The 26,931-nt window shown below is 43.2% G+C and overlaps 2 protein-coding genes and 1 long non-coding RNA gene across 4 annotated transcripts in view; 1 reads left to right on the forward strand and 2 right to left on the reverse strand.

Moving 5' to 3' along the window:
- LOC115367668 (venom phosphodiesterase 1) overlaps positions 1–6,813 on the reverse strand; it is a 46,335-nt gene extending 39,522 nt beyond the window's left edge. The window contains exons 1-6 of the mRNA XM_030063519.1: positions 6,743–6,813; positions 3,480–3,567; positions 1,721–1,864; positions 1,404–1,529; positions 855–915; positions 394–491 (exon numbers count right to left, since the gene is read on the reverse strand). Of these exons, the coding sequence (XP_029919379.1) occupies positions 394–491; positions 855–915; positions 1,404–1,529; positions 1,721–1,864; positions 3,480–3,567; positions 6,743–6,784 (559 nt within the window). The 5' untranslated portion in view covers positions 6,785–6,813. The remainder of the gene's footprint in view (positions 1–393; positions 492–854; positions 916–1,403; positions 1,530–1,720; positions 1,865–3,479; positions 3,568–6,742) is intronic.
- An 11,968-nt stretch (positions 6,814–18,781) lies between these two features.
- LOC115367879 (uncharacterized) lies at positions 18,782–25,440 on the forward strand. The gene is made up of 3 exons (XR_003928969.1): positions 18,782–18,793; positions 19,825–19,831; positions 25,371–25,440. It is a non-coding gene; the product is annotated as an uncharacterized LOC115367879 (long non-coding RNA).
- Positions 23,543–26,931, reverse strand: part of enpp2l (ectonucleotide pyrophosphatase/phosphodiesterase 2-like) — a 74,373-nt gene continuing 70,984 nt past the window's right edge. For both annotated transcript variants that reach the window (XM_030063841.1, XM_030063840.1), the window contains exon 25: positions 23,543–26,470. In XM_030063841.1, the coding sequence (XP_029919701.1) occupies positions 26,300–26,470 (171 nt within the window). In that variant the 3' untranslated portion in view covers positions 23,543–26,299. The remainder of the gene's footprint in view (positions 26,471–26,931) is intronic.

The raw sequence follows: 26,931 nt of genomic DNA on the forward strand, positions 1-26,931 counted from the left end.
TCCTTGCCTCCAGGAGAACGTTCCCTGCCTCCAGGAGAACGTTCCCTGCCTGAGCGCATTGTGCCGACTGTGCAGTTTGCTGGAGGAGGGGTCACGCTGTGGGCTGGTGTTTCTGGGCTCGGCCTCGGCCCCTCAGCTCCACTGAAGGGAAATCTGAACGCTTCAGCTCACCATGTCATATCTGTAATTACAGAATTCAAATAGGCGAGGACACCCCCACCCCCGCCCCTGCTGTGTATTTGGTCACAGTAGAATTGCAATTCATGAGGTTTTTTTGCACCTGCATTTTCACATAACCCTAGACCTATAGAATTTGATTTTGCTTTCAAAAAGCAAAATCCCAATCATTATCCCAAACCAGCAGAGTGACAGGAAGCTATTAGTGACACTGACTGAGTTTGTCCAGGACGGGGACGAGCGTGCTCCACGTCTGCAGGTACTCGGCTCGCAGCCCGTCCAGAGACACCAGCAGCAGCGGCTGCCTCTTGAAGCTGTGGACAGAGACACGAAAAAAGAAAAAGAAAAAGAAAAATGAGTGTGATGACGTGTGAGGAGACGGGAGCACTGTTTAGAAACTATGAAATAAATACAGATACATTTGTTCTTATGAGTCAAGCACCTTTTAATAAACAGTCTGAAAATTAAATAAGTCATCTGGATTTGCATTTATCTTGGTAATATTTTAAGTCTCATCTAAAGAAAAAAAATAAGTGTAAACCATAATAAAAAAGCTGATGAAAGATAAAAAAAAGAAGCTTGATCTTGTGTATTGTGATGAAACCATCACTTATTAAAATTTGTTATAATTTTAGAAAAAAAAAGAGAGAGGTGATATGATCCTGATGTGAAGTGACCTTGCTGGACACTGGGGCGCTGACAGGTCCTCACACAGGTCCTCCACCCACTCTGTCTCTCCTGCAGCACAAACCAGACACCGGCATCATCATCATCATCATCACCATCATCATCATCATCATCACTGTCCATCCATGCCAAAATACACAGGAATATCACAGTTACATCACAGCAATATCACAGGATTATTACAGGAATATCACTGCAATATCACAGGAAAATCACTATAATATCACAGGAATATCACTGCAGTATCACAGGAAAATCACTATAATATCACAGGAATATCACTGCAATATCAGATTTTTACTTTATTATTTTATTTATCTTTATTTTGTTACTTTGTTACTGTAGGAAAGTCTTGCTTTTATTTGATCTATTATCGATTTTATTTTTACTACTTATTATCAATTACTTGTTTTTGAAAATATTTGCATGTATATTTTTAAATGAGATTTGGTGCATTTATTTATTTTTTTATTTTGTCTATTATTAGTAGGACATGAAGGTGTGAGGGTGAGGTAGTGGCGGCGGCGGCGGCGGCTCACCGTGGCAGACGTGGCGGTAGTTGGTGCAGCAGTCGCCTGCAGCCTCGCAGTCGGAGGAGCAGTGGCAGCGGCTGTCGGCCAGCCGGGCCTCACCGCAGCGCAGCCGGGAGCACTGCCACTGCTGGGCTGCAACACACACACACACACACACACACACACACACACACACACACACACAAACATGCAGTTCAAGTATCAACACACATGAACTCTTCTTCTTCTTAATGCACTTTTTTTTCCATCCAGTGTTGGATGTTGCAGCCTGCATGTTCTTTAAATCAAAGGTCAAAGGTCAAAGGTCAGGGGAGGAGCCTCACTGGGCAGAAGGCAGAGGTCATGGTAGTCGTAGCAACAGTTGCCGCTGGTGACGCACTGGGCGTCGCATCTGCAGCCCGGCGTCTCGTCGTCGAACGGCTCGTAGCAGCGGCTCTTGCAGGACGTGTGGGGAACCGCAGGGTCCACTGAAAGACAAGAGCACACGTTTTTAATCTTTCTGTCCGCGGCGTGAGGCGGCGAGGGCACGGCGGGTCGGCGAGGGCGCGGCGGGTCGCGAGGCGAGCGCGCACGAGAGCAGAGCGCACACCGGGACGCACGTTTTTGTCCAAACCCGACCCGAGACGGCAGCACAGTACCCGAGCCCGATGATTTTGTGATTTTGAAGCGGTCTTTACAGCAAGATTTGACGTGATCGTACGGCTCATTATCCATGACAAGAAGGGAGCGGCCGTCTTTGTTCATTTTGTCTGGGAACTTCTGGTGCGACAGCGAATTCACTGTTTTAGACATGGCAGAGCTGCTGTTTATGAAGAATGTTATGATAAAAATGAAGGTGCAATTACAATTACAATTATAATTACCAGTCATTTCTGGCAGGCGAGCAAAAGGACATAAAGAGTCATAAATCTCTGGTTCTGGTCCAGACGACAGAGGAGCTGCGAGGCAGAGCAGAGAGGGAATGGATAGAGGGGATAAATGGAGAAAGCATAGAGGCAGATTTTTTTTCCCACAGTCTAGTGTTCCTTTAAGGGCTCTCCTTTAACTTCGCCGACCTGGATTCATTTAATTCAATGAGGAGGTAAGTACCGTGGGGTTAGGGATGCAGACGGACGGCATGAGACTTTTCCTCATAAAAAAAAATAAATAAATAAATAAAAATAAAAATGAACTGAATTGGAAACAGGTGGGATTATCTTATCCCAGCGGCAGATGTTTCACCGTGTTGGAAGAGGAACCAGACGGTAGACGAAGCACATGTGAGAGGAACGAACCCACGCTGATAACAAGACGTTTTATTGAAGAGTCATTTATGAGCAGCTGTTTTAACAGGCCGCTATCTCGCCGGCAGCAGCTCAGATGCTGAGTCAGGTCCGACGTGGCTTCATCGCGCGTTGCCACGGTGATAAATGCGCACAGGTGATTTATGATCCGAGCAGGCTTTCATCTCCGGGGAGTTTAGATCGGGAAACATCTCGTCAGTGGGAATCTACAATGGCTTTAAAAGGAGGTTCATGTTTCATGTGTCTGATGAGCCCGGCTGCCCGTCCACCTCGTGTTGCTCACTAAACTGAAGGCAGGCGTTCAGGGCTTTTGATTATTTTATGAGTAACAGAGTAAAAATCACATTAACTGAGCGCTAAGCGAGCTGAGGGCAGCGGCAGGAATCACGTGAAATTAACCGCATGTGGTTTTTCATTTTGCTTTTTCACATGTGAAATAATAAATAATGAGCCGTGGTTCAAAACCAATGTGTGGTTTTGGGTTCGATCCCAAAACATGTCAGCAACTCTGTCTCACACACGGCAGCACACACACACACACACACACACAGACACACACATGAGTAGTGTGTGTGCTGCCGTGTGTGCTGAGTTTAACTCCTCCCACTGGGCTTTTAACTTGTCAGTGAGGGATTATTTAAGTGGATATTTCTTCCTGTAAAGACCAAATTTCCCCGCAAAGACCAATAATGGCATCTCCAATCCATTAAGGGGGATTTCATCAACAATTAAGCTGTTATTGTGTGATTTGGTGTGTGTGTGTGTGTGTGTGTGTGTGTGTGTGTGTGTGTGTCTGTACCTTTGTTCTGACATCTCTGTAGCTGCAGTCCCAGACCGAGCCCAAGACCCAAAATGATGGTCACAATCGACAAAGCCAAGCCAGCAACCTGTGTGTCACACACACACACACACACACACACACACACACACACACACAAGCACAAATATTTGGCTTGTTAATGGAGCCTCTGAGTGTGTCTTTGCACAGGATGGATGCTGCTCTGGTTGTTGATAAGCAGGTTTACTGTGAACTTATGCAAACTTCTTTGTGATTTTTTTGTTTTTTTTTTCATTTGAATACAAATTATGTGTGTGTGTGTGTGGGTGTGAGTGTCTTCTATAAGCACGACTAATGCATCATGGTGGTTGGCGGTGTGTGGAGCAGCTCATAGATTTACCGGTAAATCTGTCAACCTATTTTTTTTTTCTCCCAAGAACACCTTCAAGTGCAGCTCCGAGGTGCTGCTTATTTACACTGTATGGACAAAAGTGTTGAGTTCAGGTGTTTGATTCAGTCCCGTCCCCACAGGTGTGTAGCCTCCAGCAGCAGCCATGCAGTCTGCCTTCACCAACATCAGTGACAGAGCGTCTGGTTCTAAAGAGCTCACTGAGTTCCAGGTGCTGCTGGAATAGTGATGGAACAGGAAGCCACCGCTGCACCAAGTCAGCTGCTCAACTTTCTTCCCTCCTAGATATTCCACCATCAGCTGGAAGTGGGATTATTGCAAAGTGGAAGCGTTTAGGAACCACAGCGACTCGTAAAGTTACAGAGCGGGGTCGCCGAGCGCCGAGGCTCATAGAGCGTAAAAGAGGCCGACGCTCTGCCGCCTCAGTACCTGCAGAGCTCCAAACCTCCTCTGGCATCAACATCAGCACAGAAACTGAGCGCCGGGAGCTTCATGGCGACCAATCAGGCGTCTCGATGTGGCGGTCTGATGGACGCCTCCAGGAGAACGTTCCCCGCCTCCAGGAGGACGTTCCTTGCCTCCAGGAGAACGTTCCCTGCCTCCAGGAGAACGTTCCCTGCCTCCAGGAGAACGTTCCCTGCCTCCAGGAGAACGTTCCCTGCCTCCAGGAGAACGTTCCCTGCCTGAGTGCATTGTGCCGACTGTGCAGTTTGCTGGAGGAGGGGTCACGCTGTGGGCTGGTGTTTCTGGGCTCGGCCTCGGCCCCTCAGCTCCACTGAAGGGAAATCTGAACGCTTCAGCTCACCGACACATTTTGGACGATTCTCTGCTTCCAGCTCTGTGGGACCAGTTTGGGGAAGGAAGGCCCTTTCCTGTCCCGGCATGACTGAGCCCCAGTGCACAGAGCAGCTCCATAAAGGCGTGGCTGGCTGAGTTTGGTGTGGAAGAAGTTGAGCGGCCCGCACAGAGCCCCGACCTCAACCCCATCCAACACCTTTGGGATCAACTAGAACAGAGACTGTGAGCCGGGCCCTCTGGTCCAACATCAGAGTCTGAGCTCACAAAGGCTCTTCTGGACACACACACACACAGACACACTCCAACATCTGGCAGAAAGCCTCCCAGAAGAGTGGAAGCTGTTCTGCTGCAGAGGACCAACTCCATATTAATTAATGCCTCTGGGTTTAGGATGGGAGGTCATGCTGAAATGACCAATAGACAGTCACAGTCACTGCTGAGTGGAAAGCAACATTCTCCTTTCCAGTAAACACTGAGCAATGTAATTCGGCACTGATTAAATTTGTTATTAAACTGATTAAACTGTGTTTTATGTGTGTTGACATTTTTGGACTCTCACTCTGCTGCTGATCACAAAGAGGTAAACTATCAGATTAGAGGTTACACAACTGGTGCTTTTTTTTTTTTTTTTTTTAGCCAGAACAATTATTCTGCTGTCAAGAGCCGGTGGAACAGTGTGTGTATCATCCAGGTCTGCTTTACAGCAACACACTCACAATACTTAGTCAGAAACTCAAACCAAGAGGACAAATGATAAACACGTATAAACTGTTACCAGATGTGGAAATAACTAATCACATTTACTCACGTTATTGTAATGGAGTACACTACATTTTAAATCAGATCCATTACAGAGAACAAATGATCAATGACAGACCGTGGAACCTTTCCAAATTTCACAATAAAAGCTGCACCATGAGAAACTGCAGAAAGCACCATTTAGACTCAACAGTTACTGTTTGGAAAAAGGAGCTCAGTCACTTTTACTGCCAGGACATTTTGCTTGAAAAAGGTCTATGACCGAAACGTCGCAATAAATTCTTTATTCTGGAAGTTTTTCTTCAATTACTTTTGACTTAATTGTCCTTTTCCGGCAATGTGCGAAGTTTTTTTGCTGTCCACTGCCAGGACATTTGAAATGAGACACTTCGTACTTTTACTGCACTACTTCTACTTCTACTGCAGTCAGATACCAGTAGAGGAACAGTACTTCTACTTCTACTGCAGTCAGATACCAGCAGAGGAACAGTACTTCTACTTCTACTGCAGTCAGATACCAGCAGAGGAACAGTACTTCTACTTCTACTGCAGTCAGATACCAGCAGAGGAACAGTACTAGAGTGTCTTTGCTCTCTGGCAGACACTGATTATCTGGATTATTTGAAAACAAAGGGCTTTTATTGTGAAATCACGATCCACTGTACAGGCTGAGTTTGGTGTCCCCCCCTGTGGTCACCCGCAAAAACTGAAACACATGTGCAGCAATGTCACTCTCAGCATGTTTTTGAAACCCTTCATTTTAGAGGCGCTGAGGTTTTCATGGTGAGTCGGCGATAACTGGCAAACAAGCAAATGTGAAATTCCTTGGAAACAACCACCAAATTAAATCAGCGCTTACTTCGAAATTCATGGTTTTCACTTTGACTGCACCGCCAAGCTCGTTCTGCAAGTTCCAAGTGATGCTGCAAGCCAAGATGATGATTTGATATGCTTCGGTTTTCCTACAGAACTGCAACACAGCTGCAAACTGCACTGGACTGGGGATGCATTCAAGTTGCTGTATGTAAAAGCGTTTTTTAAGATTTTCCAGAAATTCCATGAGCAGCAGCGATCCCGGCTCCACTTTTATGATCTGCAATATTCATCTATCGTCTGAGTTTGGTGACACAGTGAAAGTAAAATAGTGTAATTTGGGGGGTAATTTAAAATAAATCTCACAATATATTACTCACTAATTATTACATCTAATCATTTTTTAAATCATATTTTAAGAAAAAAAAATTTGATTTGAAGATGAAAGTGAATGATCATGACCGTCCACAGGCCTGCCACATGCACCACGAAAGCCGGTACTCACAATTATTTTCTTCTTTTTTTGCGACACTGTATCCAAACCCATGACTGCAGCGGGCACAACACACACACACACAGCACACACACCAACGCACACACACACACACAGAGTCACACAGGCAGGCAGAAGAGCTGGTCGGAGTGGAGGAGAGGCAGATACGAGCAGTGACCTCTGGACCAGGCGTGAGCGATTGATAAGTAACCGATTATCAGAACACGCTGTCTGTCAAATGTTAAATGACAATTGCTTGATGCCTTTTTTTTTTTTTAACCCACGAGGCTCCCCGGACCTCCCAGGTGAAAAGGCAGCAGGCTTCAGGTGATGATTAACCGAGAGCCGCAGTGCGATCGATAACACTGCACAGAGGAGTTTTCAAGTCAGTCTGATTGCTGCATCAATAAAACATCAATGTAGTAAAGATGTTTATTGATTAATGTATTCCGATTAATCGCTGGAAGTGCAGCTGATAATGGAGCGTTAATGAGACAGTTTGATTGGCTGATTACACACACCTTGGCACCTTTAACCCTCCTGTTATGTTCAAATTAACTAACATCTTTTATGTTTTGGGCTCAATTTGACCCCAGAAGTTTAAACCTCCACAAAATTATTATAATTAAAATGTTCTACCGAAGTTTATGTGACAGGTACTTTATGTTTCTTTGTTAACGACCTAAACAGCCCTTTAAATAAAACATAACCCCCCCCCCCACTCCACTTAAACATCCAGTATTCCTATTACACCACTATGGAAAAATATGCAAATCACCATAAAATCTCACTGATTGATCTAAAATTGGAAAGAAATATTAATTTTTGGTGTTTTAATGTCTTTATATTATTTCTAAGTACAGATTTTTGTTATTGATAACCGATGCGTTACAAAGTGTGTACAGGACATTGAAAACATATCATCATGTGAATTTCATGTTTGTACCCATTACATTAGGAAAACTCATTAAATATGAAGCAAAAAAAAAAAAAAAAAAAAAAGATGTTAATCATTTATTTAGAGACGTTAAACATTGGCCCCAAACATAATAGGAGGGTTAAGTCTAGGCCTGCAATAGAAGATTCATTATTCCACATGCTCACTTTCTTATTTATGTATTTATTGTTGTAATATTTTGCAGGATTAATGCACATATTTTGGGCTTAATGCACATACACAAATACACAGCTGTACACATAATGGACATGCTTTTCTTGTACAAATTTCTGTGGCACACATGTTTCTATTTCTCATCATATTTTTCTACTTCGTATCATTTAATTCTTCTCTTGAGAATCTGAGTGACTGACCCCGTTTTCCCCTTGCGGATCAATAAAGCATTTCTGATTCTGATTCAGATTTTGATTGCAAGCCTTGAGTGAGGGTCAATGAGACATTGATAAGGTCTGGCAATAATTTACTTTTACGAGAAATTGGGCTGTTTGCACCGGGAGGCACTTTGTTTTAGTGGGCTGTGGGTTTTATGGTGAGTGGGTGATAATTAGCGAGAAAGGTTTGTGAAATTTTTTTGAAATTGCGTCTTTATTGCAAACAGAAACTTGTACTTTCACTGTGTCCCCAAGCTCAATTGAGAGATGAATATTTCAAATCCGATCATAAAAATGAGTTGCTGCTGCTCGTGGAATTTCTGAAATACCATAAAATCTTAAGACTTGAATGCAACGTCAGCTCTGTGCAGGTTTTAGTTGTATTGGACTTCTGCAGGAAAACTTTTGAATAAAAATCAGAAAACTGGTTTGCAGCATCGTTTGAAAGGCTTGCTGACAGTAAAAGTAAAAAAAACGTAAACTTTGATTTAATTTGCGGGTCATTTCCAAGAAATTCCAGATGTGCTACCTGCTAATTATCACCTTGCTCACCGTGAAATTTGAATGAAGAGTCACTGGAAATTTCCTGTCTGGTGTTGATATGAATCAGGTGAGACAGGACGTGGTGCTATCTAATTTTCCAGTAACTCATCCTCTCTGTTTTGTCTTGTTTTCTTGTGAATGAGCATCTCAGTTATCTCATCTCTGAACCCTCATTTCAGATGATCAACCCTAACACAGATTCCTTTGCTTTGGCGGCATTTTTACATCGTGGCTACTGCACTCGGCTTTAGTTTCCCATTTCAAGCATTAAGGCTTTCAAGTAGTGAATAGCAGCGTGCAGATTGGACAAAACCTCTGAAAACAAATCTTGATAAATCAGCAATTGATTGATAGTCATACCTGTCAACACTAATCCCTGGTTTTCTGAAACATGAAATATCATTTGCCAAAAAAAAAAAAAAAAAAAAAAAAAAGGCTGCAAACTGAAAACGGACACCACAGATTTCAGATTTTGAGGTGCAATTTATTTTTATTTCACTCTGCCTGAGAAAATCTGCCTTTCCCTCACAGCACGGTGTTGCCAGGTATGCACAGGTAAAGTGAGCAACTGTCAGCCATATTGTGTGACTTTGCAAAACCTGAAATTGCTTGTAAAAATTAAAACAGGCGTCTTTAGACCCGTCAGTCTCTGCAGAAACTGTCAGACGACATGACAACCAAGAGAAAGAGCGTCGGGCCTACCGGAGGACGGCGTGCCGCAGAGCCGCGCAGCAACATCGCGCGCAAAACTCAAGCTCGAGTCGATTTCTTTCCAAACGTCAGAAACGGTGAAGTGTTCAGCCGTGGCCTCTCCGCTCGTCTGCTAAACAATGTCACGTCGGCGAGCATAAGGTTAGTCTAACTTATCCTAAACAAACTGTCAGCTCGCTCACAGGCCGGCGGGCTAATCTGTTCAGCAAACCGCATTCACGCCAGAGGACGAGCCACGCCGCTCCTCCAGGCACAAACTGAGGAATAATGAGCAATCAGTCTACTTTTTTAAAAACTTTTTAAACTTTTTTTTATTTGACCAACTTAATTTTTACATTTAAGTAGCACTTACACAGACAGAAAAACGCTAGACATATTGACACACTGCAAACACATCGACACGAACACCCACACACACACACACACAGACACACACACACCCTGTCTGTACATTTTTCTTTTTTAAAGTTGAAACTACACTGATGTTTGATCACTGTAAGTCACAAATGCAAAATTGATGGATTGTTGATGGATTGTTAATTGTGTTTTAAGGATGTGGATCTACTGCAGATTGATCTATTTTTGGTAAAGCAAGGTCCCCAAAATATTTTTTTTCCCCAGGGTTCCCAGATGTTTCGACCGGTGGTTCTCACTTGGTCAGCACTGCAGGAGATTTCAGGAGAATATCAGTCATGCGTACTTCCTAAAATAATGAGCCTATGCTATAACAGGTTCAATAAAAAAATGTAAATGTAAGTTTGATAAAGCTCATTTTATCTTCAGTTCTAAAGGTCTAAAGGTCCTGAAGGTGTCAGATGTGTGTGTTTGTGGTTTAAATCTGCCGCCGTGGTCGTCGAGCGAGGACGTTTGTTCACTACGACTGAAAAAAATGCAGAAAAAATGGATCAGTGGTTGAAGCGTAGCGGCGATACAGCTGGAAACAAGGAGGAAGAAGAGAAGAAGAGCCTCTTTTTATGGGAGTTTTTTTCCTACTATTTTATTTTTTGCTCTGGTCGGCGGGAACGTGGCTGAGAAAATATTTCAAAGGGGGCGGTTTTGTGTTCTCACATCAGGGAAGGAGTTGACAGATCAGACCTGGATGATTGATGTCATTTGTATGGAGCTCCATGCACAACAACACTGAGACCATAAGCTATCACTTTAAAGACTTTACAAGGGTTTTCTTCCAAAACAAGGACAAGTCAACAACCATGTGGGAACCATTTGAACATTGTGAAAGAAAACTTGAAACAGTTCTCCTGTGATGCTATAAAAAAAAATCCCACTGAGCTGACAAACATTTAGAGCATATGAGTTTTAAAATCTTACTGTGCCAGATGTATGGACTGTGGAAAGGTCATGGGGGGAACACTTGAACATTTTAAAATCTGACATGGTTGCCAAGAATTTAGGCGAGGCAAGGCAATTTTATTTCTACAGCACATTTCATACACGGAGCAGCTCCATGTGCTTTACATAAAAACAAAAAAGGCGAAAACAAACAAATGAAAAGAAACAAACATTTAAAAGAAAATAAGAAAATCCATACGATAAAAAAACAATTGCAGAAGAAAATAATAACAATTAAAATCATTATAGTTAATAAATAGATTTAAAAAAGTGCAGAGAAATAGAAAGGCAAAAAGAGCTAGACTAAAATGGAGCACAAAATAGGAGTACAGCAAAAACTAATTAATTGCTTTAATTTAGAACTTACTTTAATTTACTTTATTTTATTATTTTAAGTGAGCTGATGAAAGCTTATTAATGTAAGAAGGATAAAATAAGCTAAAGCTTCAGCCTATACCTTTTTGGTCAGTGTACACTATATTACCAAAAGTATTCGCTCACCTGCCTTTACTCATACTATGAACTGAAGTGCCATCCCATTCCTAACCCATAGAGTTCAATATGATGTCGGTCCACCTTTTGCAGCTATTACAGCTTCAACTCTTCTGGGAAAACTGTCCACAAGGTTGAGGAGAGTGTTTATAGGAATTTTTGACCATTCTTCCAAAAGCGCATTGGTGAGGTCACACACTGATGTTGGTCGAGAAGGCCTGGCTCTCAGTCTCCGCTCTAATTCATCCCAAAGGTGTTCTATCGGGTTCAGGTGAGGACTCTGTGCAGGCCAGTCAAGTTCATCCACACCAGACTCTGTCATCCATGTCTTTATGGACCTTGCTTTGTGCACTGGTGCACAGTCATGTTGGAAGAGGAAGGGGCCCGCTCCAAACTGTTCCCACAAGGTTGGGAGCATGGAATTGTCCAAAATGTTTTGGTATCCTGAAGTATTCAAAGTTCCTTTCACTGGAACTAAGGGCCCAAGCCCAGCTCCTGAAAAACAACCCCACACCATAATTCCTCTTCCACCAAATTTCACAGTCGGCACAATGCAGTCTGAAATGTACCGTTCTCCTGGCAACCTCCAACCCCAGACTCGTCCATCAGATTGCCAGATGGAAAAGCGTGATTCATCACTCCAGAGAACGTGTCTCCACTGCTCTAGAGGCCAGTGGCGGCGTGCTTTACACCATTGCATCCGACGCTTTGCATTGCACTTGGTGATGTGTGGCTTGGCTGCAGCTGCTCGGCCATGGAAACCCATTCCATGAAGCTCTCTGCGTACTGTACTTGGGCTAATCTGAAGGTCACATGAAGTTTGTAGCTCTGTAGCAATTGACTGTGCAGAAAGTCGGCGACCTCTTTGCACTATGCGCTTCAGCATCCGCTGACCCCTCTGCGTCACTTTACGTGGCCTACCACTTCGTGGCTGAGTTGCTGTTGTTCCCAAACGCTTCCATTTTGTTATAATAGAGCTGACAGTTGACTGTGGAATATTTAGGAGCGAGGAAATTTCACGACTGGATTTGTTGCACAGGTGGCATCCTATGACAGTTCCACGCTGGAATTCACTGAGCTCCTGAGAGCGGCCCATTCTTTCACAAATGTCTTGTTTCACAGTCTGCATGCCTGAGTGCTTGATTTTATACACCTGTGGCCAGGCCAAGTGATTAGGACACCTGATTCTGATCATTTGAATGGGTGAGCGAATACTTTTGGTAATATAGTGTATATTTGTATACATCATATATTTGTTTTGGTTTTTCAGTACTGAAAGGAAATAAAATATTATTTATTTATTGTTTAAAAATATGTGTATAAGATATTGTTTACTTATATGTGTATTTGATTTCTGCAAGTTGAAAATGACCGAAATAAATTCACTAAACTAAACTAAACTAGAACGACAGCCAACTTTGCATTTTCATGTTGGAGCAGTGCAGGTAATGTTTATGACAAAACAGCTTATTTTTTAGCTAAAGTTTTTTTTTTTTTTTTTTTTTTTTTTTTTAATAGTTTGCGTGTTGCTTCACAGTGGATGTGCTGCATTTTGGGCCTCAGCTGCTCACCATCAGAGCAGAAAGCAGCTCCTCCAGCCGTGGAGGAAAGAAATGGATGTGCCCGCTCGTGTGTGTCTTTGTGCTCGGTGCTGATCCTCGGCTCGGACTGGACACTAAACGTTGGCTCGTGTGTTTATCAGCAGCGTTTGTGCAACCAGCCAAAGTGCCGTCATATACTTTAAAGAGCGGCTTTTACCGACATTGATCTATCAGGGGAGCCGCTGTGCTGTTTGTACATTAACGTCATTAGTGATCAGTCTGTCTGTGCACACACACACAAGCTTTAGTTATGCTTGAGAACGTGCAGAGACACAGACACACAGGAAGTGGGGATGTGGTGAGGGTGCAGTTACCGCTCGGCTGGTTTGAAGGATGAGGCTGAGGATGCAGGGCGGCACTGTCACTGACTGTCTAATAAAGCAGAAATGTCCAAAAAATCTAAAAAAAATATGATAAAAGATTAGCTGGAGGTGTGACTGACTGCAAAACAGAGTCTCACAGCGGTTTGTGCAACAGTCATGAAATTTAATCTTTCTTTTGTGACAGTAACATGATCACTTTAGCCACTTTCATAAGCTTTAGCCACCAAAGCTACTTGGTTAAGGTTAGCAAAGGGTCATGGCTAAAATTAGGAAAAGGTCAGGAGAAAGTCATGGTTAAAGTTTGGAAACGGTTAACATAATGTTAACTTCATGTAAACAAACTCGCTTTAAATGAAGCCTCATCCTCTGACTATTCCTTTCCCCACACTGCAGGACAACACAAAAAGGTGGGCGTGGGACACTAATCTATAATCCCACATTTTGTCCTAATACCTTCAGTTTACCTTCCTTTACTTTGTTTTGATTTAATCCTGCAAGAGTACTTTACTGGCCCAACCGCCCAACTCCTCTTGCTAAAACCTGACCAATCACAGCCAAGGAACGCAGCGCGAGGGAGGGAGAGAGACTTAAAGTTAGTCTATAAAGAAAAAAAAAGAAAAAAATGGTCGGAGTGAATTAATTATACATATGGATGCCAAATAATTTTAAAATGATTTCAGAGAGAACAACGCCGGCCGCTTCGCTGTGAGTGAGCCCTGAAGAGGCAGGAAGAAACATCTGAAGTCGGCTGGCTCTAACTCAACATTACGGTGACGTCTGGACTTTTAGTTTTCTGTCTGCTAGCTAGCTAGTAGCTACAGACACCACAAACCTACACAGTACTAAACATCTATCTTTTCATAAACTCACCGGTAGATGTTTTATTTCAGGTGGGGGTGTGTCACTCCAATTTAACATCAGCTCCGATTAATGCTAAGCAGCAAAAGTAAGGACAGTAAGCAGTCACATTAAGGCTGAGCAGTTATAGAGCTGATCCAGCTCTTCACTCGTCTCTCGCGTATCTCTCCTTTTTTTCTTCTGTCTTGTCTTCCTCGTTGAGCCGTTTATCCAAACTTAGGTCACCAAATAAATGAAAATTGACAACAAAACGGTCCATTATGCAGGCGAACAAAGCTGACAGCGGCTTTTTGATGCGGGTTTCAGTGAAACGTTTCGTGTTGCCATGGAAACCACACAGACTCGGGCGGTAAGATGTAGGCGGAGTAATATTTTCAGTGATGAGGGAACTCGGCGCAAGCGCCTCTTTCCTGGCCGCATCACTGTCGTGACAATAATAACGGTCAAGCACACCCTCTCCTGTAATAATGCAATTATACAACTATCACCAACAAAATAAAATGTATAATCATAATGTAGTCATACTGCGGGCATTTCGCTCCCAAAATATAAAAGTTTTTTGCTAGTATTCTCTCCGTTTCAGCGGAAAACATGAGATCTGACGTTAACTAGTCCTTGTCAGCCAGCCAACTTGGGCTTATCATGTTTTCTAGACATCGTGATTCCCCACAACTGAATAAATACAACACATCAACAAAACACTGCTCTGCTAGCTCAATCATGTTGGAACTAGAATATCCGCTAGAATTTTTTTTTTTTTTTTTCATGGACTCATAATTATACTTCTGCCGACTTCTCAGTCATTTTTAATCTAACATGTGCTGTGACAACGACTCAGCAGCACAGCTGATCTTTATCTACAATCAACTTATATTACAGTTATATTTAAATACAGGCTACTGCTTTCCAGGCTCGGCCAGAACAAACATCTATCTTTTCATAAAGTCACCGGCAGATGTTTTATTTCAGCTGGGGGTGTGTCACTCCAATTTACATCAGCTCCGATTAATGTGGCTAAGCAGCAAAAGTAAAGACAGCAAGCAGTCACATTAAGGCTGAACAGAGTTATAGAATTTCAACCCATACATTTCGGGGTCGTTTGCTAATCACCTTTTCAGGCTGTTATCAATTTACCTCTGAAATAAATACGACAGTTTTCACAGATGTGTTGATTTATTAAATGTTCATTTCAAAGTACAGATGCAAAAAAAATGACAAATTAATTAAATCAATGGCCTAGGAAACTCATAAAGACTAAACAAATTAACAACAATTAATAGGCTAATTAATAACTGATAACATTAACACAGTAATAACAAGAACAAAGTTATAGCCGCACATCTCCATGGAAAATCTGACAGGTACTGTCCGTGGTGCTGACTCCGCATTTCATTCTCTATTATAGAAATTAAAGCTCCATAAAATTCACTGAGGATCTTGTTCAGCTCTTCTTTACTTACAGGTGAGAAATCAGCTGTTTGCCCAGTGTTTGTCAGGTAGTCATGTGGACATTTGACGGCCCAAGACGTTGACCGGGCCATACCGGCTTCATTTCCTGACCTCTCCAGCTGATCCAGCTCTTCACTCGTCAGTCACTCTCGTGTATCTCTCCTTTTTCTCTTCTGTCTTGTCTTCCCCGTTCAGCCATTCATTCAAACTTAGGTCGCCAAATAAATCAAAATTGACAACAAATCTGTCCATTATGCAGACTAACAAAGTTGACAGCGGCTTTTGATGCGGGTTTCGGTGAAACGTTTCGTGTTGCCATGGAAACCACATAGACTAGGCAATAACATTGCCGGGCGGAGTGATATTTTCAGTGATGAGGTTTATTTCATTTGAGCACGGCTAGCCGTGCTCAATTGCTCATGTGAGCACATTCTAAACGTCTGATTGACCAATCAGATTGCTCGATATTTCATATGCATGCGCTATGCAGTTTGAGTTCTGCTGCGTTAATAGCTGGGTTTCAGTCACGTGGTTATGATGACGCGCGAAGGGGGCGCGATTTCAGATGGAGGGCAGGAAGTAAAAATGGAGAGAACATCTATGGAGGAAACCGTTGCAGAGAGTCTGTATTGTACGGATTTAGATCCAGTTTCAAGACAAAGATAAAATCAATTAATTAACAAATATGTTGGACGTGACCCGAATCTCATGAAGATGAGTGAGTTTTCGACAGAACTTAAAGATTTGCCGACAATCAAGGCTGTTGATATCACAAACTATCTGGTCCTTCAGACATCACACTACACCAGACAGCAGATGAAAGCCTAGAAAAGTCTGGAGGCATATAACTTTTGTGTCTGCGGGTGGGTCCACAACCTCGGTACCAAACGGCTCCACGATGATTATCGTTTGGTCTTCGCCAGGGTGAGTGTTTGTTCTTATATTGTTTTATGTGTTAAGATGCTAGCAGCTAGCAGGAGCGGCTATAATGTCAACAAACATGCAACACATCTTAACGACGACGTCAGCCTGACAGTCGTTTTAGTTTTTTGGTAACCGAGGTTGACCGTCGGAGCCCAGTCTACCGACTCAACGTCACCCAACGACTACCGGTAACTTAATAATCATTACTAAGTAAATGAGCATTTAATGACAACATAGTGCTACATAAACACAGCCACAAACCACAAACCTCTGACGAAGTGGTCGCTGCAGACACGGGCATTAGCAGACTGTGCTCCTCCCGACCGCAGACGGAGATTTAAAATCCACTTTTTATGGCGTTGTTCTGTGAGCTTTTTTACATTTCTCACCTTTGTGAATGACAGTCTTTGGTACTCTATAAAACCCCTTTTCCTTTTCTCAGTTAGAGCGTTTGGAGCAGCCGTAAACTTCACAAAGCATGGGCATTTTTTCAGACAGCAGATCCTCAGTAATTAAGCTACTTCAGTTCCTGCCCTCCATCTGAATTTTGCGCTCTCACGATGCAGCAATGTGACGTCACATGAAAGCAAGCTATAAGATGTAGGCGGAGTAATAGTTTCAGTGATGAGGTATTTAAGCATTATTACAGGAGAGGGTGTGCTTGACCGTTAATGTGAGTTCCGATCCACAGTGCACTGCGACAGAGCTCCTGCTCCCTGCACAGGTAGCGTCGGCTTAGGAAACTTCACTTCACGAATTTACTCCAATCGGGACACCCTGCAACGTCACAGCTGTTTCCGGCCGAGTTTCCAAAACACACCCAGGTAAAACGTCTTGTGAAATGTTATTTAACCGCCGTCATTTGCAAGATGTGCGGTTGTCATTCCTAAATAACCGTCACGTCTCGTGCACCCCGTTGTTGTCAGCCTAATCAACTTATCTTAACAAGCAAAAACTTATAAATAAATGTGATTTCATTGCGAGATGTACGGTGTCATTCCTGAAGAGATTCGCATCACATCATTTACAAATTGTGTGTCATATTATATGTTGATCACTGACAGATTATTTTAAAATCCTGAATAATGACGGTGGTGAGAGAAATAACCGCCGCGTCTCGAGCACCCGGTTGTTGTTGCCATAAACAAGGCGCGCAGTGACTGATGGGTAATATCCGTTGGCGAACTGGGCCATAGATATCTATAATAAAGGCCTTTATTATAGATATCTATGAACTGGGCGAAGTGAGGAACCGGTGTTCACTTGTTCCCTGCACAGTTCACGGATGCTAAGAAGGTGTGGGTTAATATTTCGATCAGAATCATTCAAACTTAGACATCCCATATTCTATTGGTGGGATATATGAGTTTGAATTATCCTGAAATAATGATAATTTCATTTGGCAATGGTCTGTGTGGACATTTGTAAACATTCCACAGGGTGGCACGGCGCCACATCCCTCTGCTTTGACAATAAGATCACTATTTTGGATTTACCCCCTAAAAAAGCTAAGCAGGGTACAGTGAATTCCCATGTAAAACAGCTTTTAGTGCAAAATAGAACAAGGACAAACCTTGCAATATGTAGTGCAAATTTTAGTCTTTCTTTAGAAATTCACGATAACGCGTATCAAATGAGAAAACAAGGACATTATAAAAATATGTAACACTATCCAATACTTTTATAAAACTAAACAAGATTTCAACTTCAAATATTAGAATAGAACAATATCAGTGCAAATTTTAAGAACATTTTGGATTGAAGACTCACAGTAATACTAATGTTGTACAACTGAGCTGCTTTGACCAAAACCAAATCAAGCTCCTTAGCTTACTTTCTGTAAACAATAAAATAAAGTGTAAAAAAAAAAAAAAAAAGGCAGCTCTGAAATAATACTGCAGTCCCATGCTTTATGACGTCTTCTACAGAGTGAATTAAAGCAAAAAAACAAAGAAATTGGGAACTGGCTCGTTCATTTCAAAGAGCCGGTTCACTCGTTCACTTCAAAGAGCCGTTCAAAAGAATCGACTCGTTCACAAACGACCCATCACTAGTGGTTTGGAATCACACTGAACATGGCGGCACACCCTGTATAGTCCACTGCACAGGGAGCTACAGGGCGATCGGAACGCCCTGAGTGATGCGGCCAGGAACCAGGCGCTTGCTAATCAGATTGCTCGGTTGATCTGCCAGTTGTATAATAGATATTTCATATGCATGCGCTATGCAGTTTGAGTTCTGCTGCGTTAATTGACCCTTGGCCATCCCACCGCACATTACTGTCTATCTATCTATCTATCTATCTATCTATCTATCTATTTATACAGGCAGACAGAGAGACACCGACAGAGATAGACAGACAGACAGACAGATAGATAGATAGATGTCAAAAACACAGAGGTAGGTGTGGTGAGAACTTAGAATGAGAATGATGAGAATGATAATGAGAAATGAGATATCCCTCTAAATCTGGCTGAAAAAAAGTAACCCCCTCATCCCCGGGATCTTTAGTGCCCCCACCCCACCTCCCATGTCATTTCTTTCTGGATTCAGGTCTGAAGCTCTCGCTTTAGCTCGTGGCCTAGATGTTCCTCAGGCTGTCGTCTCTCCCTGCTCACGCTGATCGTGTCATTTCTTCCCTGCGTGATGCGTTAGATATGGCAGCACCTTTAACAAATAAGTGTAAACCCTCAAATCCTTGGTTTAGTAACGATATCCGTGTGCTGAAGCAGACCTGTAGGGCATTTGAACGTAACTGGCGCGCCACCAAACTCGAGATCCTCTGTCTCGCCTGGAGTGATAGTTCAGTAGATTATGAATGTTTGCTCTGCACAGCTAAAACCACTCACTACTCCAGAATCCTTAACCTCAGTAAACATTACCCCACGTTCCTTTTTGACACGGCGTCCAAACTCACTCAGAATCGCTTCCCTTCAGCAAGCGCTTTTGTTGAATTTTTTTTTTTACTCAAAAAAAAAAAAACAGTCTCAAGCCGTGATGATATTCAAAATAGCCTTTCAAATCAGCTTGACGCTGAGTGTTTTGTAAATTGTGTAGAGATGAAGCCAGATGTGCATAAGCCACTCTGACACCATCCCTTTAGATGCTGAACCTTCCCAGCTGAACTTTAAACAGAGCTTTTTTTCCATTCTTGGCCCAACAATCTGTAATCTCCTAAATCTGTCACTTTTTGTTTTTAAATGGCCCTGATGAGACCTCTACTTAGAAAACCAAACCGTGACCCTCAAGCGCTAACTAATCGCAGGCTGATCCCAAATTTCCCATTTCTCTCTTGCACGGCCATTAGCTTTGCTGCATTAACACATTTATGCACCTGGTTCTTTGTCTTGGTCCCACTAATGTTCTTGTCCTCCTTCAGTGTGTGTGTGTGTGTGTGTGTCTCATGCTCGAGTTCGCACGCCCTTGTGGTCCTTCTTGAGATTTCTGCCATTTTTCCCAGTTCGGCTGCAGGTGTTTTGGGGGAGTTTTTTTCTCTCCCGCAACGAAGATGAAGTCAGAGGGTGTCATCCTGTTTGCTGTCAACATGTCGGCACGCGAATCCCTTTGAGACTGTTAACAGGGAAACTGAGCTCGAAATCAACCCCAGCTTGAACGCGAGCATGGTAACCGAACCCTGATCTCTCTCTCTCCTGATCTCGCTACGGCCCCGCCTGCCCCCTGACACAGATTTTGTTGTTCTTTATCGGCAGAGGCACCAAACGTACTTCCAACAGAAACACGTTACTCTGACTTTCAGAGAAAATAAATAAATCAATAAGATTCCTGTCCATGGACACGCAGTCAATCTATACATTAAATTTCATCACTATTTCATGGAGTGCCGTGAGACTGGGCCGGACGGCGTGGTGAAGTCTGGAGCCGGGCTAATGATGAGGCGTGGCAGCTCGTGACGCTTGTTCCTGACTGCAGCACTCCCCTCAGGAGACACACACACACACACACACATAGTGGAGAGAAGGGCGTGACGAGAGGTCGAGCCTGACGTGGGTTTCCCAAAATATGTGACGGCTTATGACAGAGAACAGTTCCAATAACAATGACAGAGAACAGTTCCAATAACAATGACAGAGAACAGTTCCAATAAACTGTTAATGTGTCAGATGGTGTGATCCATTTCAGGGCTTGTTTTGTCAGGAACAAAATATCCGTCGGCTAGGGCAAATGGATCTATATTATGAGAAATTTCAATTAAGTTAGTCCTTCTTCCAGGGAAGGCCCAGTTATATCATATTATATTATTGAAATGAGTCAGAAAATTAAAAGTAATCAGTTCCAAGTGGATGGAAGTGGTTAGAGCAGAAACAATAGCTTGAGAGAAATGCGTGGTCGGTTTGTTCTGGGTTGGCATCAAGACAGACTCAGAAATCAGTCACAGAGTGCATTTCCAGTTCATCGTTTCGTGATACTGGCTGTCAGCGGTGAGCCTTCAGATCACACACACACAGCCCGAGGAGATAAACAGGCCCCGCTCAATGATCATTTGTGGACTTTAAATTTTAATCATTTAAAAATCTGAAACCATTATTTTACCGAGGCTATGTCCACACGGAGCATTTTCCAACATTTCTCTGACCACGAATCTCAGAGATGGATGCTCTGGGTCTCTGGCTGGGCAAAGTGAATGCCTTAAAGCCCAACTGAGGGCAAAAAGACGTCTGATTCAGAGTCTTCTGTGCTCTTTTTGCAGTGATCGGTCCTAAGATCACACGGTGAAACTTTATCTACTTCAGTGCCGTCGGGAGCAACACATCGCTTTTTATAATACTTCTGCAAAGAGGATAGCCAAATACGGTCAGATTAAACATGAAATCTATGAAAAATGAAGGGCAGGGAAGCCGCTGTAATTTGTAAGAAATGTTTTTATTGGAACCTCAAAATACACACCTTTCATAACGTTTATGGCACAAAGACAAAAAACACACAAAGACGCGCTTTCATCTGCAAGGATTTGTTTTGTACATTAGTCTTCCCTTCTAGTCCTTTTTAAACTTTTTGCCTTTTTGGGGAAACTGTTTTACACTTATTGCACGCCGCTTCCATCCGGTATGAAACCAGACCCGGTGACGGATCAAACAGGCATGCAGGATTTTGCTGGACTCTGCGTCATGATACCGGCGTCAAACTGGCTCTCCACAGGCGACTTGTAACCGTCGCGCGCCCCCTCCTGGCATGCAGTGGCATAAAAAGGACACGGTTCTCATAATCAAGTGTACTGCGCGCCGAGGCCCAGCACGTGTCCAGTCACATCTTCCAAAGTAGCTTTACAGTAAAGGAAAATAAAGAAATAACGCAAGACAAACTGTACCTTGAAAATGGTGCACTGATCCATAACAGGAGTCACTGTGAGCTTTGTCCAGCTGCTTCCTTTTGTCCTCCATCATTTTCTCTCCTCTACGTCCCCCCTCCATTCTCTGTATCTCTATCATTCACTAAATAAAGCTGAAAAGATAGAAAAAAACCACCACAACATGGTAGTTAAAATCAAGAAAGGAGTCCGAATGCTCATCGGCGACAACACACGATTTTATTCCAATCACGTGATAATGCACAAGTAAGGAAGGAGAAAATATTCAGATGAAATCATACCGAGACACTCAGCACTGGGAAACATGATATGGCAGATCTAAAATACCACTGCTCGCTTTGGGAGAGGATCAGCAGAAACATGAAGTTTATACATTTTGTAGATATTAAATGAAACATGCAGAATCAGTGGCGTGCTCCTTCATGACAGACGGAGCTAACATGGAAACACTGTGCATCCTGTTCACTGCACGTGTAGTTCAGAGCAGCGTCAAACTGAACTGAACTGTGCTCATCTTGTTCAAGTTTGCTTAGCAATTTGGTTGTTTCACAGCTGAAATGACTAATTCAAAATTTGTCTTCAGTTTTTTTTTTTTTTTCCCATAGGGAATTTGGGGTATCATTTAGGGCCATTGTTGAAAATGAGTTAGAACAGATGTTCGATAATGACAATGGAAATTCCTTTTGTTTGATCCAGTGAGGCACCGGAACACGGATCACCCCAGCTCTGATTAACTGTACCACTGCCAGCGTCCACAGGCTTGTTTTGACTAATGCAAAGCAGTTTGACAGTCATACACAGGTTATTACTCACTATGTTTACATGCATTCAAATCATTATATTCAGGTTATGCCAGGAAATCGGGTAATGTGTGAGTAATATTGCCTTAAACTGCAGTGTGTATGTGCTTTAATCTCTTGACAGCGGGCAGGGTGTGTTCTTGCTGTGGGGATTTCCCCACAGCAAGAACACGCAAGAACATGCTGCAGAGGGTGGAAGCAGGTGGCGGCATGTAAAAGACAGTTTTTCCTCTCAGAGGTCGTACAGTGTGTGTTTAACGGTGTTTGGCTCCTTACCCGCTCTCTTTTACTGCACATGCCCGCTCATAAAAAGCCATTCAGTAATGAGAGTGAGGTTTTTCATGGGCCAGTGGTCGGGTTTCTCCAGGAGGTGCTGTATCTACCTGTGCTGGCTTTCTCCTAATCCATTAGCTCAATTATGGAAGCCAGCTTTTTCATTTAAATGGCATTTTGGTAACTGGGTTATTTACCACCTACAGGCAGTTATTTGATTTCTCAAGTAAACGCAGTGCCTGACAGGAACATGGCTGATCAAGGCATTCATTTTTCCTAACCCAAAAAAAAAAAAATAAATAAATGAATCATACACTTTGGTTATGATCAATCCTTTTCCTAAGAGATAACTGAATACATAAACACTGGTAGGTATACGGCGCACACTGATGTTTTCACTGGTTAAACCTGCACCCACCAGCCAAATCAGCAGTGATGCACTCCACCATCACACTGCTAGTAAACACACCACCGCACTAATGTCCACTGCACAGGGTCAGCTGGCTGACTGATGAGCTGGAATGGCTCACCTCTCTCATCACTCGGTTTGTATTATAGTTTAGATGAAAAATATTGAACTGACACAGTATTTTTTAAGCCAAAAAGTAAGTGCAGAGAGATGAATGGTGCCAATGTTCTGTAAAAGTTATATGCAGCTCATAGACAAGTAAGTTATTTGGTCAAATGATACTAAGGTAGTGGTGGTGGTGGACACAATATGTATGACAGACTGCAGAATCCCAGTTTTTGGTTTTGGTATCCAGATGGAAAACAGTGGCAAAAAATATGATTCACCACTGGTGAAAACACATGAAGTGAAGAGTGATGCTGGAGAACAAAAAAAGGTTTTATTTGCTAATATTAGTGCTCAAAACAGAATAGTACTTCAAAGCAAACACAACACAATAAACTGGCTTGGAGGAGCAGCCGCTGCATTCATCTGAAGGCGCTCCTCCTTCCATGAGGACGAGCGCCAAGTGTGAAACATCTTCGTCGTTAATAAAGCCGCGGCATCACCAGGCCGGTTTGTCGCGTTGCGTTTGCTTTCCGGTAAAATCATTACACCCCTAAGACCAACGGTGTTGCAGTTATAACCTAAAACAGACGATGATGCAGCAGGTGATTGGCTGCCGATGGGCGATGCTGCACGTCCGCACTGACGCTGCGTTCACAAAGCAAGCAACAGCATGAGAAAGCCTCCAGAAGTCCAGATGTTTATTTCCCTCAGAGCAGAGCGAGCGGCCCAACTCGGCTGATGAAACTTGTTTTCCATCATCGAGTTCCAACCTGGCAACTCCAACAAGGATGGCACACTGGCTCCAGCCTCCGAAATCCTCCCTGTTCAGGAACACACACCTCAAAAACACAATGCAACATCCATCGCTGGGCTCCATGGTAAGCACAGAAGTAATTTTTATTGAGTTGTTTCTGTTTATTTTGGATTATTGCTACCTAATGAGCATACGCACACACATAAAAACACATCAAAAACGATGTAACATTATGAAATGCAATAACAAAGCAGCAATAGACGTTTTGCTCGTTTGAAGCCGCACCACCTGCGGTCGGCGAGGCTGTGGTTAGCGTTCCTGACGACGGACTTCTGGCGACCGATGTCTTCCGGTCACTTGTGGTGTGAACGCCTGGTTACAGGTCACGCTGAATCGCGGCGCGCTCACACGTGCACCTCCTACAGCAGCGGTTCTCAACCTGTTGCGGCTCGGGAACCCTTCAAACACAGAAAGCAGTGAGCCCGTCCGCAGGTCCACTCTTCAGGTGGACAGACGACCTACGGGATGACCTCGTTGTCAGGCTGTTTAACTAGCAGAGGAGGCCTCATGGTTTAGTATTTCAAAAGAAAACAGAAAATAAAACCCAGTAAACTCTTAAATGAATCACAATAACTGTGCATTCTAGAAATGTTTTTTTTTTCTTTCCGCTGTCTTAAAGGAATAATCCAAAGTTTTGAAAGTTCCCTTTTCCTGACTTCTCCATGCTGAGACCAGATGTTGGACACCATTCTCACCTCTGTACATCCAGTGGTTCAGCATTTTGTGTTAGCTTAGCATAAACACTTAAAGTCTATAGGAGTCGTTAGCCTAGCTCTGTATAAATAATCCTCCCAGCGACTCTGAAGCTGTCTTGTTTTAAACAGTGGATCATGTGGACTTGAAATACAACTTCAGAGCTCCTGTAAGGCTTATTGTCTCACTTTGACAGATCTAGGCTAACGACTCCCATAGACTTCAAGTCTTTATGCTAAGCTAACAGGAGATGCTACCCATAGGAACTGAACCACTGGACGTACAGAGGTGAAGATGGAGTCCAACATCTGGTCTCAGTGTGGGGAAGTCAGCAAAAGGAGATGTGGCCCAAAACGTTGACGTATTCCTTTAATCATCTTGCAGCCTCCCAAAATGATGTCCCCCACAGGGTCCCGACCCCGCAGGTTGAGAACCACTGGACTGAACAACCGAGACATCACTGTGCCGTCCACACCTGTTACAGTAACACTGGGGCACATCTGTTACACTGGATTAATACTGTAAGGCTAGGTGGTGTTATTATTATTCTGCTACATAATAAATATGACAAATTGTATAAAAATATACACCTAGAAGATCAGCGGGGACGGAGGGAGGGGAGCAGGAGGAGGAGGAGGAGAGATGAGAGGAGGAGGTGTTACAATGTGTGTTCGCATTACAGTCGTGTGTATGGATTTGCTCACGTGCGCACCAGGGTGAGAAATGACCTCGTTATCACAGGGCTTTAGTCGTTATTTTGAGTTTTAGGTGGCATTTTTTTTTTTATCCTTTTCAGATGATTTCTGTAAATATAAAATGGAAAATTTGCAATTGTCGACCATAGTTAAATCTAGGTCTATTGACAAATCTTTGCGATTAATGGCTATATATAAATTTATATATCCTCTATGCTCCATTGAGATTTTTCTTTTTTTAAACTTCTTAGCACTTCTTTTCTGCTGCCAGAGAGCGATGGTCCTGGTTTCCAAATCCACATCACACACACAGAAACCCGGTCCTCACGCTGCCCTTCAGTTTTGATGTTTTTTTTTTAACCACACTGTACGTCTTTGTTCGTTGTTGTTTTCATACTGCGGTTGCTCTTGGCTGACATTTCACCGCTGGCTGCACGGCAAACTGTAATGTGCTTCGGTGGGAATCGGATTTTAAAAACAACCAGGAAAAGGGCGAAAAAATAGTACACAAAAGCACAAAAATGCATGACTTTTTACAAGCCGAATATGAATTTCTGACCCCGGTGTGCACGTGTCCTTTCGTTTGTATGAACGTGTGCATGAACGCATCGCAGCCGTCGAACAAAGTCCCCCATCCTGCATCTGCCAGTCTATTCTTTCTCTAATTCTCTCTGTTAAGCTGATAAAGGAAGCGCTAACACTGGAAACAGCTGGTCACGTGACTCTGTTTCATCTTCTATCGGCAGGGAAAGGGAGGGAAATCGGTGTTTTTTTTTTTTTCTGGAGAGGCTCCTGGCGGACGCGGGACTTGTCCGGGGGCTCGGTGCGCCTGTGCGTCTGTCTGTCTGTCTGTCTGTCTGTCTCTGTGCGTCTAGTCGTCGCTCTCGAAGGTGTGCAGGTAGGTTTTGAGGCTCAGGGTGTCAGTGTAGGTCAGGTTGGTGGAGCGGTACAGGTCCAGGCCCGTCAGCAGCTCCACGTCCCGGACCCGGGCCGTGTGGAGCTTCAGCAGCTCCTCCACCCACTGGGACTCGTCCTCGGCGCTCTGCGGGACACACACACACACACACAGGATGTGAGGTCAGCGACACTGGGTCAGTACACACACCGCCGTCATTTTTTGTGCTGTTTTTCAAGCCCCTCGTGTCGGAAAAAGCCAAAGGTTGATGTGTCGGGATGCATATATATGCACGTTTTCTTCCTCCTCATCACACAACACATCAAAACTCTCCTGCAGTGGAATTAACATTTTATTACGCCTGCTCTTATTGTGAAGGCCCACTGACACGCAGACAGTAACACACAATGCTGTTCAAACTGCACACATTTACTGGGCAATAACAAAACGAATTCACCCGAGGTTATGGAAAACACGCCGTATTTATTTTTCTATAAAACGTTTTCCTCATAAATTTGTGATTTTTTTTTCTCAATTGTTTTTAATACATTTTAATCTCTGATTTTAATCTCAGAAACTTTTTTCTAGTAGATTTGTGACTTTATAAT

Source organism: Myripristis murdjan, chromosome 11 (assembly GCF_902150065.1).
Source record: "Myripristis murdjan chromosome 11, fMyrMur1.1, whole genome shotgun sequence".
Classification (NCBI taxonomy): Eukaryota; Metazoa; Chordata; class Actinopteri; order Holocentriformes; family Holocentridae; genus Myripristis; species Myripristis murdjan.